The 14,982-nt window shown below is 39.6% G+C and overlaps 1 protein-coding gene across 1 annotated transcript; it reads left to right on the forward strand.

The window, feature by feature from the left end:
• Positions 1-1,645: 1,645 nt before the first annotated feature.
• LOC127439457 (G-protein-signaling modulator 2-like) lies at positions 1,646-10,130 on the forward strand. Its single transcript, XM_051695669.1, has 9 exons — positions 1,646-1,896; positions 2,229-2,384; positions 2,783-2,893; positions 5,159-5,286; positions 5,470-5,546; positions 6,660-6,833; positions 8,589-8,760; positions 9,096-9,334; positions 9,513-10,130. The coding sequence occupies exons 1-9, from the start codon at positions 1,646-1,648 to the stop codon at positions 9,660-9,662; spliced, it is 1,458 nt and encodes a 485-aa protein (XP_051551629.1). The 3' UTR covers positions 9,663-10,130.
• Positions 10,131-14,982: the final 4,852 nt, after the last annotated feature.

The following is a 14,982-nucleotide window of genomic DNA, read 5'->3' on the forward strand; positions in this document are numbered from 1 at the left end:
ATAGATGTTGTTCCTTTTGCCAACACTGTGTCTGCGGCACTTTCACAGTGATGTGAAACTTGGGTAAAACTGGGTTAGAAAAATCTAAACTCAACTCCTGCTGAAAAACAATCTTTAAAATGTTGCTGTACATCGTACAATGACTTACCATACTTTTTCACCTCAAAAGCCCATTTAAAAATCTGGTCTCCAATAAAAGCCATCAGCGTGTACATGCCTAGTTGAGCTTCTGGGTTTAATTCATGAGAAAGCTGCAATATCCTCTTTGTTGAGGAAACATTTACCACCATTAAACATTTCAGAAACATAAACATTGCCAGTAATCCTACTTTTACCAGTTGTGTTGGTATAAAAGAGATGAAGGAAGAGAGAGTGAAGAGTAGGAACCAACCTTTGATCAAGAGTCACAGAATTGTCATCCATGGTTACAAATCTGAAGACCACTGCAAAACGAGAACAAAGTTACAAATATGACAGGCTTGACAAGAAATGTAGGCTAAATATTTTCTACACTCCAAATATTGTGACAGATTACAACTGTCGCAAAGCATAGAGAGAAAAGCAAATATTAATTGTGGCTGTTCTGATGATGGACCTGGAAGTTAAAGCAGCGATGAAATCCCGTCCTAGCTTTCATCTCAAACAGCGCCGTATTCAGGTCCTCATTAACCAGATAAATGCTCATTGAAAGGGTCTTATCTGGCTTGTAGAAACTGACACACAATGTGTTTTATGAGGGCCTTTAGCCCCTGCAACAGGGGGGCTAAAGTCTTCTTCTGTTCTTGGGTGCAGGTGGCATCTTATTTTTCTGGATGCAGGGGGCTGTCAAGTGTTAAGAACAAAATATTTACGTAGCTTTTGATTAAACAGAACTATAAAAAGTGTATTCTGAGAAAAAAATACAGCAAGTTTGCTTTGCTGTGCTCTCCAATTTTCGATTTTTCAGATTGGTTTATTTCAGAGTATAGGTGTTTTATACACACACACACACACTCACAAGGAAAATTCAGTAACTACACATTGTCAAAAGTCCCTTTCAAAAAAGGTCAGTCCACTCGCCAGCCATATTGGGAAGGGAAATCTGAAAGCCATTTAACTCGGTTTACAATTGCTGCAGATTTGGCTTTGTAGGGAAGTATACAGTAACATAGAAATGGGTCAGGGTTAATGATGTGCCACAATTTTTATTTTATTTTATTTTATTTTGTCCAATCTATAAAGTTATTAGAAAATGACTTGAATGCATCTCTACTGTGATGAACCTGCTTTCAGTTTCTGAGTTCAACTTGTGGTATCCTTCCTGCAGACTCATCCTGACATGACCCTCCAGCATGACAAAGCCACCAGCCATACTGCTCGTTCTGTGTGTGATTTCCTGCAAGACAGGAATGTCAGTGTTCTGCCATGGCCAGCGAAGAGCCCAGATCTCAATCCCATTGAGCACGTCTGGGACCTATTGAATCGGAGGGTGAAGGCTAGGGCCATTCCCCCCAGAAGTGTCCGGGAACTTGCAAGTGCCTTGGTGGAAGTGTGGGGTAACATCTCAGCAAGAACTGGCAAATCTGGCGCAGTGCATGAGGAGGAAATGCACTGCAGTACTTAATGCAGCTGGTGACCACACCAGATACTGACTGTTACTTTTGAGATGACTGTATTTCGCTGGGCGGACTTTCGCTGTGGTGAATGCGACCATGCCTTAAAGCTTTACAACACAGCCAAACCTGGTAGAGCACTGATCAAACAATTGACATCAACAATTGATGAACAATTTTACTTCCATCGTCTGCTTATCGCTAAAGAGTTCGGTGACCGCGCGGCAGAGAGGAGAGCCTACTGCAATCTTGGAAACGCCTGCATATTCCTTGGAGAGTTTGAGAAGGCTACAGAACATTACAGGTGACCACCTGTTCAAACTCATTCTTAGTAATGGTTAATAATCTACAGTAAAATAAGCAACACTTTATAATGTTCTGAACTGTATTTAGTAATATTTAGCAACCTTTAATCTTCAGCTCATGAGGGTTGGTTAGGGGGGCAGTGGTTTAAGACCTCATCAGCTTGTCAGGCACAGAACGGGGCACCTTCCTCTAATGGGCCATTAGAGACTAGAAAATTACATTTTACTCCAACCCGAATGTCTTTTTTTCATCAACCAGTATTTGTTATTATGGGTTTTGTTTTGTTTCTGGCTTAGCTCTGACAGTGGTTTTGATGTATAATGGGTGCAGGAACGCTCTGCTGTTGGCGCGGCAGCTAAAGGATTTGGCGGTGGAGGCTCAGGCCTGCTACAGTCTGGGTAACACATACACATTGCTGCAGGACTATGAGAGAGCCATCGACTACCATCTCAAACATCTCATCATCGCTCAGAATCTCAATGACAGGTGTGCTGTCACAGGGAATCATGTAGCGGTAGTAGTAAGTTAGTGGTTGACCGATATGGTTTTATTAAGGTCTGATACAGAAATCTAGAGAGCAGGGTGGCCGGTGGCCAATATATTGCAGATATACTGTATGTAAAATACAACTGAATAATCTTTAATAAGATTATATCAAATGGACAATCAGGCACAGTTGCCAATGTCAATAATCTCAAAATTGCCAGTTATTGTTCAATTAATCAGCCAGGCCTATATATCAGCTTCTCACTACTACTACTACTACTACTACTACTACTACTACTACTACTACTACTATAAGTAGTAACATTATGTGTGACTACACAAAAACACATTAGGTGTAGTAATTTCATATTAATTTATGGAGTTTATGTTTACTGTAGGATTGGTAAAGGCAGGGCCTGCTGGAGTTTTAAAAATGCACATACAGCACTAGGGAATCATGACCTGGCTATGCACTTTGCTGAGAAGCATTTGGAAATCTCAAAAGAGGAATGACCACCTACAGATTAACACATTTATTAGACACTTGGAAGTACCTTGTACTTTTGTTACTTTGGAAATTAAAGTATTTTCGCTAATTCAGAATATCAAAGTCATTATGTGGTAAAACTGCTGTAAATTCTTTGTAACTGAAATAGAACATCACTTTTTCAGCCATCTTGGTTCTGGAAGTATTTTTCCAATTCATTTTTTTGCATAGGCTTTTCATAAAATCCTCCATAGAAGAGTTGTAAGCCATAAACCAAACCAACCAGCTCAGAGGTAAATCACAACCTTACAAAATTTGTTTTGAGGCAAAATGTAATTGACAAAAAGACAAAGGTACAAGACTGTGTACTCACTGTCTGTCATGAGGGCAGGAACTACAGTCCTGTTAAGCATTGTAAATTATGTAATTAAATAAAAAAATTATGGAAATACAGTGGCAAGAAAAAGTATGTGAACCCTTTGGAATTACTTTATGTATAAATAATCTAAGTTAACTATTAGTTTTAACTAATAAAACTACTGTATTGTTCTTGTACATATTGAATATATCAAACAATCACAGTGTAACCCCTAGGCTAATGACATCAACAAAAGCTAATTAGAGTCAGGAGTTGGCAAACCTGGCATCCAATTAATAAAACGAGATTGGAGGTATTGGTTAGAGCTTTGACTTATAAAAAGCACTCAAACATTTTGAGTTTGTTATTCACAAGATGCATCTGCTGCCATGGACCATGTCTCACAAAAAAGAGATCTCAGAAGACCTACCATCAAGAATTCTTGCTTTGCATAAAGCTGGAAAATGTTACAAATTTATCTAGGAGAGCATAGATATTCATCTGTCCACAGATAGACAAATTGTCTATAAATGAAGACAGTTTAGTACTATGGATACTCTCCCTAGAAGTGGCCATCCAGCCAAGACCAAAGGGTTCACATACTTTTTCTTGTCACTGTATATAAAACTGTTGATTTTAGGTTGTTGATTATAAGTATAGAAACAATATATTTTAAGTTTATTGCAAAATATTGTGATATGTACAAATCTATAAGTAGTTTAAGGGTAAAGGGAGACCGAAATTGCATCATTCACATGGCATCATGGGAGTGGGTGGTGGCTCCTGGGCTAATTTCCTGGGCTATGTTGGCCACGGTTCTCTGATTGGTGAAGATTTCTCTGCTGGACCATGGGTATTGTAGTTGTTCCACAGGACTTCTGCTATAAACAAAATAATGAAATAATGCAGGTGGATGGCTTCAACAGAAGCATACTGTACCATCAGTGACTACGTTTACTATGTTTACTTACGACAACGGTATCGCGAGAAAGTAGCGTTCCTGTATAAGCACTGTATATGCGGTATATAAGCGGTGTACGCTTTACTCCCATATACATGTGGCATGGTCAGTAAGCAGCTTTTTCCAGAGCAACGTAATTTCCCTGTGACGCTTGTGTAAATAACAAACATGGTAACCGAGGAAGACTTCACTATTTTATTCTTTGTTGCTGTGTTTGTTTCCTTACCTTTCTATGGTGACCTGCAGCGGAATTGCGCTTCAATAGTGAGGTTTCCCTTTCATGTGAAACTCTGGGATTCCCTCAATGTACCAGCGTATATACGTGAACGTAAGGGACCGTCGATATTTTACAGTGGTGTTTATAAATCGGTATCGTATAATGTATGTGCTTTTCCCACTGTACTCCCAGAAATGTTTTGTTGACTTATTGTTGGGCTCTATCCTATGACGTGTGTTATTCTGTCTTTTCCACGCACATGCACACACTTCAAAAACCTGTTAGAATGCCACTTATGTGTTTACATGGCCGCATAAGCAGCTTTCTCCAGTAGAAACCTAGGTGTGTTAAACCGCTTTCTCATAATTCCTTAAACGGCGTAAATAAATCGGCATTCTCGTTCACGTGACATTTCAGAACGCAAAAATCCAGGAATAACCGCTTTCTTAAGTGCATGTAAACGTGGTCAGTGAAAACCTCTGAGCTCATGGTAGGTCTGTCTTTTAAAGTTATCATTGAAAATCAATTCATCTATGGAAAAAAATTAATGTTTATTTTTTACTTCCGGAACCTGACTGATGCAATCTGTAAGGGAATGTGTTTTAGAATATAATAACTAATGTTTTGTAAATTTTGTGTTTATTGATTTGTGTAGTTAACTGTAAGCAAATACAATAAAAGGCAAAGTGGTGTATTGATGTGTTTTTTGTAAGTGTCCTAATCTCTGCTCTGAAACATCTTGTATACAGACAGGAGATCGTAGCGGTGAGCTCCCTGCTCGCATGAATGTCTCAGACCTTCAGATGGTGCTTGGCCTCAGTTATAGCACAAACAATTCTGTCCTTTCTGAGAACAAGGAGATCAACTACAAACTGCACGGTATAGCACTCAAAGCTGTACAGCACGAACTCCTTTTAGCCATTATGCCATACTACCTCAGGCTCTTCTGGAGGGTTAATCAAAAGAATAAAGTGTTGGGGACAGTGTGTGGCCATTGCGTTTGTTTAAGCTTTTCAACTGATTGGCTGTGTCGGTATCAAAATAGAAATTGTTGCTTTCCAGGTGCCAGGCCCAGCATGAGCCGGCGGCACAGTATGGAGAATCTGGAGCTGCTAAAACTTACACCAGACAAGATCAATGTGAGTGTGGGCGCATATATTGAGCTCCTGCCGGTGCTTTTTGTTTTTTATCAAAAGTGTACCCATCTATCTGATTGACAAGCTATACAGTATTTAAAAGATCTGTGCTGAAACCTAGGGCTGCCTCACTGTTGGTATTGTATCATACATCGCTTTCACACATACAATCTTTTCCAGAAATGTAAACACGACCCTTTCAAAAATGCCGGGACATTTTGCATTGGCTATATCCCTGCATGAGAAGTTGTAACATTACCTGAAAAGTTCAGTTTTGATACTGTGTGTGAACAGAGTTGTAAGATTAACGATTTGAGTACGCACAAGTTCAGGACGTGCTGATGTACGTCAAGTATTTTTAGATTCTATTCATATTTTAGAAGTGGTCTAGTGTAATCCAGCCTTAAAGCACTTCTCTACATCCAATGCGGATGAAGAAATTTGTTGACTGATAAAATAACTAACTATATCTCAGAGTTTAATGGCATTTTGGTGCTTCTGCGTGAATGTCGCGGAACGGAAAAAAGATTGAAACCATTGCATGTGTGAATAGCAGAGTTTATACATTTACTAGTAAAGACAATCCAACAATTTTACTGCAATCTACCAAGTTTCATGTGTGAAAGGAGCTATATGTTCAATATCTTTTCTTTTTTTATTTCCAAAAGTGTTGCCTAAATGGTATCTCACTAGGTTTTGGAACAAAGCAAAGTCATGGTTCCCACAGTCATGGAAAACTTGGAAATATCAGGGAATTTTAAAATTGTGATTTTCAGTCATTGAAAAGTAATTTTCTAGTTTTCCCTGAGACTAAAAATATTGTATCAGCTACTGCTCTTGAGTAGAGTAAAACTTGCAAGCCACATTGATTTCTGATTTGTCTGAATCACCTTTTAGGTCAAAACGGTTCACATGAATCAAACGGTTCCTGGATGGAATTTACTTTTTCAAATAAATCTGTTTCCTGTTCTCACAAATGACTGGAAAGATCAAGGGGGAAAAGTCCTGAAATTTCTGAAAGATCATCAACACCTCTTTAGACAATAAAGAAAAAGTGTATGTTCGTAAATCTCAGTGTCGGGATTCATAAGGAATCATTTAATCCCTGTACTGCAGGGCCAGAAGTGGACCAGTGACATCCTCTTCAAGCCATCCAAATCCACACTGGCTAAATCGTCCTCCAAAGTCTCCTTTGTCAAACGTTTCCGAGGCAAGAAACACAAACTGCAGAGCAGCTCCAGTAAAATCCTCCAGGATACCAGCAACAAACAAGAAACTCCTCAGAACAAAGTAATAAAACCACACACAGAAACCACTACTCAAACACAAAAGAACACAGCATGGTTACGTTACAACTAGATTCTGATTTTTTTGGCCCTCCATAAGTAACAGATATTATATGACCAGTATATATATTTATATATACTGTATAATATATATATATATATATACACTATATTGCCAAAAGTATTCGCTCATCTGCCTTTAGAAGCGTATGAACTTAAGTGACATCCTATTCTTAATCCATAGGGTTTAATATGACGTCGGCCCACCCTTTGCAGCTATAACAGCTTCACCTCTTCTGGGAAGGCTTTCCACAAGGTTTAGGAGTGTGTTTATGGGAATTTTTGACCATTCTTCCAGAAGCACATTTGTGAGGTCAGACACTGATGTTGGACGAGAAGGCCTGGCTCGCAGTCTTCGCTCTAATTCATCCCAAAGGTGCTCTATCGGGTTGAGGTCAGGACTCTGTGCAGGCCAGTCAAGTTCTTCCACACCAAACTCGCTCATCCATGTCTTTATGGACCTTGCTTTGTGCACTGGTGCGCAGTCATGTTGGAACAGGAAGGGGCCATCCCCAAACTGTTCCCACAAAGTTGGGAGCATGGAGTTGTCCAAAATCTCTTGGTAGACTGAAGCATGCAGGGTTACTTTCACTGGAACTAAGGGGCCAAGCCCAGCTCCTGAAAAACAACCCCACACCATAATCCCCCCTCCACCAAACTTCACAGTTGGCACAATGCAGTCAGACAAGTACCGTTCTCCTGGCAACCGCCAAACCCAGACTCGTCCATCAGATTGCCAGATGGAGAAGCGTGATTCGTCACTCCAGAGAACGTGCTTTACACCACTGCATCCGACGCTTTGCATTGCACTTGGTGATGTATGGCTTGGATACAGCTGCTCGGCCATGGAAACCCATTCCATGAAGCTCTCTACGCACTGTTCTTGAGCTAATCTGAAGGCCACGTGAACTTTGGAGGTCTGTAGCGATTGACTCTGCAGAAAGTTGGCGACCTCTGCGCACTATGCGCCTCAGCATCTGCTGACCCCGCTCTGTTATTTTACGTGGCCTACCACTTCGTGGCTGAGTTGCTGTCATTCCCAATCGCTTCCACTTTGTTATAATACCACTGACGGTTGACTGTGGAATATTTAGTAGCGAGGAAATTTCATGACTGGACTTGTTGCACAGGTGGCATCCTATCACAGTACCACGCTGGAATTCACTGAGCTCCTGAGAGCGGCCCATTCTTTCACAAATGTTTGTAGAAGCAGTCTGCATGCCTAGGTGCTTCATTTTATACACCTGTGGCCATGGAAGTGATTGGAACACCTGAATTCAATTATTTGGATGGGTGAGCGAATACTTTTGGCAATATAGTGTATATATACAGTATATATAAAGTCAGAGTGTCCAGCATAAATGTGAAGGACCTCTGTTCGGAGGGGAAAGGAGGAAGCTTGGAGCTGAATGGACATTCAACGAACTTTAATCCAAACACCACATTAAACTTAAAACACAGCAACATGAACACACAGCTTCATTGTCTCACTCTCGGCGTCTCTCTCCCGACTGCAGCTCTGCTCCCGGCTTTGTACCCCACCTAATCACGCTGTCATCACTCACAGCTGGGCGCGATCATTCGCCCCAGCTGCACACCTCGGCCTCGCTCCTCTCTGTCCTCGCTCCGCCCCGCCTGGCCTGCCACACTATTGTCTGTAATGTGTTTAATAATTAACCTTTGACCTTCATGTCCTCAGCATGGGAGTACAGACATGTTAGGAGATGAGGACTTTTTTGACCTGCTGAGTCGTTTCCAGAGCAACAGAATGGATGACCAGCGGTGTGCAGTACAGGATGGGAGGAGCCATCTGTCTGTCAATTCTAACTCCTCCTCCCCATCCACCACACCACCCAGAACCATCAGGAAATGTTAGCCACTATTCTTCTGTCACATTATTATGTTTTCATTTAATTTGTATTTAATTCATTGCATTTAAAATAACATCCAAAAATGACACTTCTGTCATTTACTCACAGTCCTGTTCCAAACCTGTATGACTTTTTCTTCCTTGGATCACAAAATTGCCTTTATCCCACACAAAGAAAGTGAATGGTGACCGAGGCTGTCATTCTGCCAAGCATCTTCACATGTGTTCTATTTGAAGAAAGTCATATGGGTTTGGGACAACACGAGGGTAATCAAATGATGACAGAATTTACATTTTGGGGTGAACTCTCACTTAAACATTTCACACTCTCTCCAGCATTCTCAGAGTCTGCTGCGTCTCCGGGGCAGGAGCCGTTTTTCAGACTGTTGGCGAGTGCTCAGGGCAGGAGGCTGGACGAACAGAGGGCGGGAACAGGAAACAGTCTGCCCGGACTGCGCACCCTGTCTGAACACAGTAACACTAACAGCAGACACATGATTTTAAGTCAGGTCATGGCCAGCATGGACGCCACCGAGCCTGATGACCAGTTCTTCGACATGCTTGTCAAGTGTCAGGTGAGAGACATTGAATTTGCACTTTCAGTTTCCTCCCTCATATTGATTTATTTGCTATAAAATCAGTATTAGGGTGGGATAGGCTGTTTTAATTTGTAGTTGCTAGACCAGAATAAAACATGAAGGTAGTGATACTTTAATTTTGAATCATTTTTTGCCCTTTTGTCATCTCTGTCAGGGGTCTCGTCTGGATGATCAGAGATGTGCCCCTCCTCCTCCCTCCTCACGTGGACCCACCGTCCCGGATGAAGACTTCTTCAGTCTCATCATACGCTCACAGGCCAAGAGGATGGACGAGCAGAGAGTCACGCTGCCCACCTGCCACTAAACGTACACATGGACCATGAATCAGAACTGTGTTCTGTCTGCTCAGTAATGATAATGAACAATTATCCTTAAATACCATTTCATGTACAGCAATAATGAGTGATTCTATGTTCTGTAAATAACGCATTTTAACTTTTTAATCAGATTTAAGCTCTTTGTACATTTTGTGCTTTTTAAGGTTGTTTTAGTTTAGGATGTATTGCTTTGTTTTTATGATTATTGCAAAGAATTACACCAAGTCTTTTGTTACAAGTTGTTATTTAACATTTTTGCTATCACTGTTTGCCCTTTATTTAGTGCGAGATGTGTATTTAAGAGACAAAGAGCACTGTATTTTTGTAAAATAACAGAATTAAGGTAGCAAGGAAGTGGTTAAACTAGAAAAGAAATATAACTACAATATGTCAAAATACAACAAAAATGAATTTGACATGACTATAGAAATAAAAACCTCTATAGAAACATTTAATGAGACTATGCTCACTTTATTCAGTGATCTTATCAGACATGAAAATATATTGCAAACGTTTTGAGTCTGTACATTTGTCTCAGATTTTTACAGACTATTTAACTAAAATGATTTCATAAAAAATCTTCTCCTTTACAAAAACATTTTTCTCCAAAGCTGTGATATCAGTAGTTCTCCAGGGTAGGGTTGCACCAGCTGTGCGTAAGGTCTCATGTAAGTTGGGACGTAAAGTTCACACTAAGGGCTTAGTAACAACTAGTTAGTTTGTAACTTAGTCAGTGCTTAATTTGGCTGCACCACCTGTTCTTAAGGCAAGACTTAACTAGTAGGTCATAAGCTCTCCGTAAAGTAATGCGTGGTCACATAATATTGACGTTTACCTGTATTTATCCAATAAGCAGCCTTAAAATTTGTACACAGAAGTGTTAAAAATCCATGAACTTCAATTTGATCTTGTTACGGTTGATGTTCAAACCTTGTTTGTTAACGTAACTGTCAGCTGTGATAAATTAAATCCCCATTAAAATACCATACGTAATGAAAGTAGATTGAATAAATAGCATATCTGCTCTGTGTAAATAACAATATATAGGAACTGTATCTAAAATGAATGAGGGGTGATAAATAAATACTACTACAACAGGCTGGAAAAATAAACATTTATTCATTTTAATATCTTATATATTTCGTATATGTTGACACTTGACACCCGTTAGATCGGTTTCATGCTGAAGAGCTGTTTAAAAGTATGTTTTTTTTCTCTCTCTCTCATAAATGTAAACGAGTGTAAATGCCAACACCATTATATATGTTGAAAGGATTGATGCCTGTCAGCCAAAACATGAGCTCATTGATGTCATTAAATGAGTCTGCTTTTTTATTCCATCCGTTACTCCTGGTCGGGGTCTTCAGTAAATATAAACTTCCTACCTAAGTTTAATGGTGCAACGCTCAAATATTTAGTAGTGCGTAAATTGTGACTTAATGCCCATTTACGCCACAACTAGGCTAAGTTTTAACTTACTGTTAAAAACTTGCTTGTGTAACCGGTCCCTGAACTCTACCAATCAGAACAAAGACACAAAACATCACCTCTCTCGACATGTTCACTGTTCGGAACCTCAGAAATCAGAATACTGCTTAACCAAAATTATGTAGCCGTAACATTTACGGCAAAATATGTCAACCAGCATTCATTCACTTCAAAATGCCCATAACTGGTTAGATATTTCTTAACTCTTTGGAGGTAGAGTGGTGGTGGTGTAGTGGGCTAAAGCACTTAACAGAAGGTTGCTGGTTCAATCCCCACAGCCACTGCCATTGTGTCCTAGAGCAAGGCACTTAACTCCAGGTTGCTCCAGGTGTATTGTCCCTGTAATAAGTACACTGTAAGTCGCTTTGGATAAAAGCGTCTGCCAAATGCATAAATGTAAATATTGGCTGAGAAAATTACTTCAGTTCTCCAAATATTTTTGATTCATCAAGCTTCTTGATCAAATCTGTAACATCTGACAGGTGGTCCACCGTCAACCTCGTAACAAATACATGATGAATATAATAACCACTTGCAAGCAGAAGTACACAGAGAGTAAAATGGGTAGAAAAAGAATAATTGTATTTTAAAAAGAGCTATTTCTCTCAAAACAAACATACTGACCTTGTCAAAAGCATGACTATTTCATTTTATATGCATAAAACACACTGTAATCACTTCATATGGTTACATATTTTATATTGACTAACAATCATTACTTTCTGCATTAATTTGATTAGTATATTTTTCCCTTATTACAGTCGTTGGTTACACAACATCCCTGTAAGATGGAGAAATGTGTGCGCTGTTTGATCTTCAACACACCCATCTCTCCAGTGTTACTACACACATACATTCATTTCATCTCATTTCTAGCACTAATTAATGCACATATATTATCTGCATCTTTCAGGCACCAGGTAGTGCCAGACTCTGCTCTAATTAAAACATTTGATCATCCTTTTAGTATCGACACACACATCTCTGCAATTCTTCTCAATTAACTAGAGAAGTTAAGTTGTATTTTTCCATTGATTTGCACTTTGATGATTAAACTGAGCAAATGATAATTAAATCAATAAATGAATGATTAAATATCTAACATACTGAATAACATTCATAATGCAGTTATTCATTGTACACTGATTACACATTGTCATTTTTAGATCATTGCATATTGCATACATATTAATTCAATTTTCAAAAATTAATTAACTGAATGATTAAATGAAACTCTTCCATATATTCCCCCCTTTGGGACTTCTACAAAGTCCCACTAACTTAGCCTATTTCAAGAGTGCTACTTCACAATCCAGTCCCTTCACTTTCTATTGACCAATTATAGGTTACGCATCTCTCTTATCAATGACCAGATCATGGAACAGCACTCCTGTGGAGCATCTGGACCAAACGTCTCACCCAACGCTTAACAAGAGAGGAGTAAAAGATCCTGTCTCCCTCAACCCTACACTCAAGAGAGAGAATATTGTGTTATAAGCATGAGCATGTAAATGGTTCAACACTTGCCCGTGGTTTCATGTTATGTAGAATATAACAGAAAACACCATTCAAAATCATAACATTTTGATTAGAGTAGCATAACAGTACATTGGATATAACAGCATAAAGATCAAAATCAGTAAATATATCAAAGTTGTCAAAAATAGTAGAAGTAACCCAACACTAAAAAGTTCTTCTCTTGCAAAGATCCCGTTGACAAAAGATCTTCGACCCAGTTACTATGCATAACGTAGAGGGCAACCACTGGTGAGAGGATAGACTAGCACTTACATCCCAGGGCATGGCTCATCATTCATCTCCTCATATATATCTTCATTGGAGGAATCAGTTTCCTCCCAATTGTCTTTCTGTCCATCCAGGATAGTTGTCATTGTATTGCATTGGACCATTCACATTGATCAATGTCATCTGCTTCGCTGCTGCTCGGATCAAGAATGATTTGATCAATGGTAACACACAAAAGAATATAATTCCTCCCACAAGGATTGTTGTTCCAATCATTATGCTAATTTTAGCCAACCATGCACCCCATTTTCCTAATGATAAGTCGAACCAATCCCAAATTTTCACATCTCTTTTTCTTCTTGATTTATTTCTCCCTCATCATTATACAGACTAATGACTCTTTTAGATCTAGATAATTTGTCAACTTTTTTCAACTGTTTGGTTTGTGTTACTTTGAGATCATTCTTGAAACCATTCCAGGTCTGCGAAGTTGATTGTTGGGAATTCTGGTTCTTCTCATGGTTCTTGGGGTTGGTGTGGCTTGGACCTTCGGTGTCTGTTGCAGCATGTATGTTGTCCGCAGTATCAGGCACATTATCACACTCATCTTCCATCTCCTGATGGTCTGTCAGTCTACTTCCCTCTCCACGTGTAGTTTCTTCTTGGCCTTCTTCACCTTGTATATTTCTTTCAGCATCATGTGACCCTTCTCCTGGTGTTTCTGGATCTTCAGTATCGCTTCCTTCAGATTCCTCTTCAGGCCATTCTCTCACTCTGGGTACCCTGGTGCAATGATGCAGATGGTACCATGTGATGCTACCTTCCACTTGGACTGCTGTTGGTGTTGCTCTCTCGACTTTAAAGGGTCCCTCTCTCCTGGACTTTCTGCTGAATACTCTCAGATACAACTGACCACCTGGAACAGTTGAACAGGGTACTTCTGCTTCACTAGGCTCCTTCCTTTTTTCATGCAGATAGATAGCGTTGTGTATTGCAGTTAGTTGTTGCATATCCGCTTTCAGTTCCATTTGCAATTGCTCAAGCGTGGGTCCTTTATAAGGACCTCTCCAGTTTGGCACAGGCATGGGTCAACCTGTAAGCATTTCATGCGTGGTTAGATGCATATTTTGCATATGATAGCTCATTAAAGCAAGAGGCAAAGCACCAATCCAACTGAGCATAGTGCTCTCACATATTTTGTTAAGTTTTGCCTTGAGGGTACCATTTACCCTTTCTACCATTCCCTGTGATTGTGAATGATAAACACATCCTAGTCTCTGTTTTGTTCTTAGTTGTTGTCAAACTTGTAACTTCTTTACAGTTTGTTGTATAAACACTGATCCATTGTCTGAACTAATTTCTGACAGTATTCTGAATGTAGGTATTACTTCTCTTGTTAGAAATTTGATTACTGTTCCTGATCCCTGATCTGCTGATGGTACTGCTTCCAGCCATCTGCTGAATCTGCATACTACCACAAGCATATAGCGCTTTCCTTGCACTCTCTTTATCATGTCCACATAATCAATAACCAAATGTTTGAATGGGCCTTCTGGTACTGGTATGTGACCTATGGGTGTTGTTATTTCTTTTCTGACATTGTTTTGAGCATAGACTTCACATGTGGACAGAAACTCATTAATCTTCGCTTCCAAAAATGGAGACCAATATCTCTGTTATTTAATTTTCCTTATCACTTCCCCCTTGCGCAATGGTCAAAACCATGTGCATCTGAAATAAGAACATTGAGAAGCAAAGTTGATGCAACAATCTGTCATTCATTTGAAGGCCATATGCCTTGTGAATCTTTCTTGGCACCCCTATGTTCCCACGTAGTGTGCTTGTATGGGCCTGCTTCCTGTTGAATTTTAATTATATCATCCAATTGTGGTTATGGTTCAATAAGAACCATTGGTGCTAATACTGCTACTTGACAGCCAGAAGCCTTTTTGGCTTCTAAATCTGCTGCATTATTTCCCTTGGTGACAAAATAATTGCCCTTTTTGTGGGCTTGACATTTAATGATAGCCAATCTTTTAGGTAACATCATTGCAGAAATCAACTGTTTTGGGC

Source organism: Myxocyprinus asiaticus, unplaced genomic scaffold (assembly GCF_019703515.2).
Source record: "Myxocyprinus asiaticus isolate MX2 ecotype Aquarium Trade unplaced genomic scaffold, UBuf_Myxa_2 HiC_scaffold_53, whole genome shotgun sequence".
In the NCBI taxonomy this organism is placed as follows: Eukaryota; Metazoa; Chordata; class Actinopteri; order Cypriniformes; family Catostomidae; genus Myxocyprinus; species Myxocyprinus asiaticus.

What these genes read in the sequence shown, in the direction of transcription:
- LOC127439457 (XM_051695669.1), top strand. Translation starts at nt 1,646, where the DNA reads ATGACTGTATTTCGCTGGGCGGACTTTCGCTGTGGTGAATGCGACCAT. An exon ending in TTGGAAATCTCAAAAGAGGA is followed by an intron (nt 2,894 to 5,158) that starts ATGACCACCTAC and finishes TTGTATACAGAC; the next exon opens with AGGAGATCGTAGCGGTGAGC. An exon ending in ACATGCTTGTCAAGTGTCAG is followed by an intron (nt 9,335 to 9,512) that starts GTGAGAGACATT and finishes CATCTCTGTCAG; the next exon opens with GGGTCTCGTCTGGATGATCA.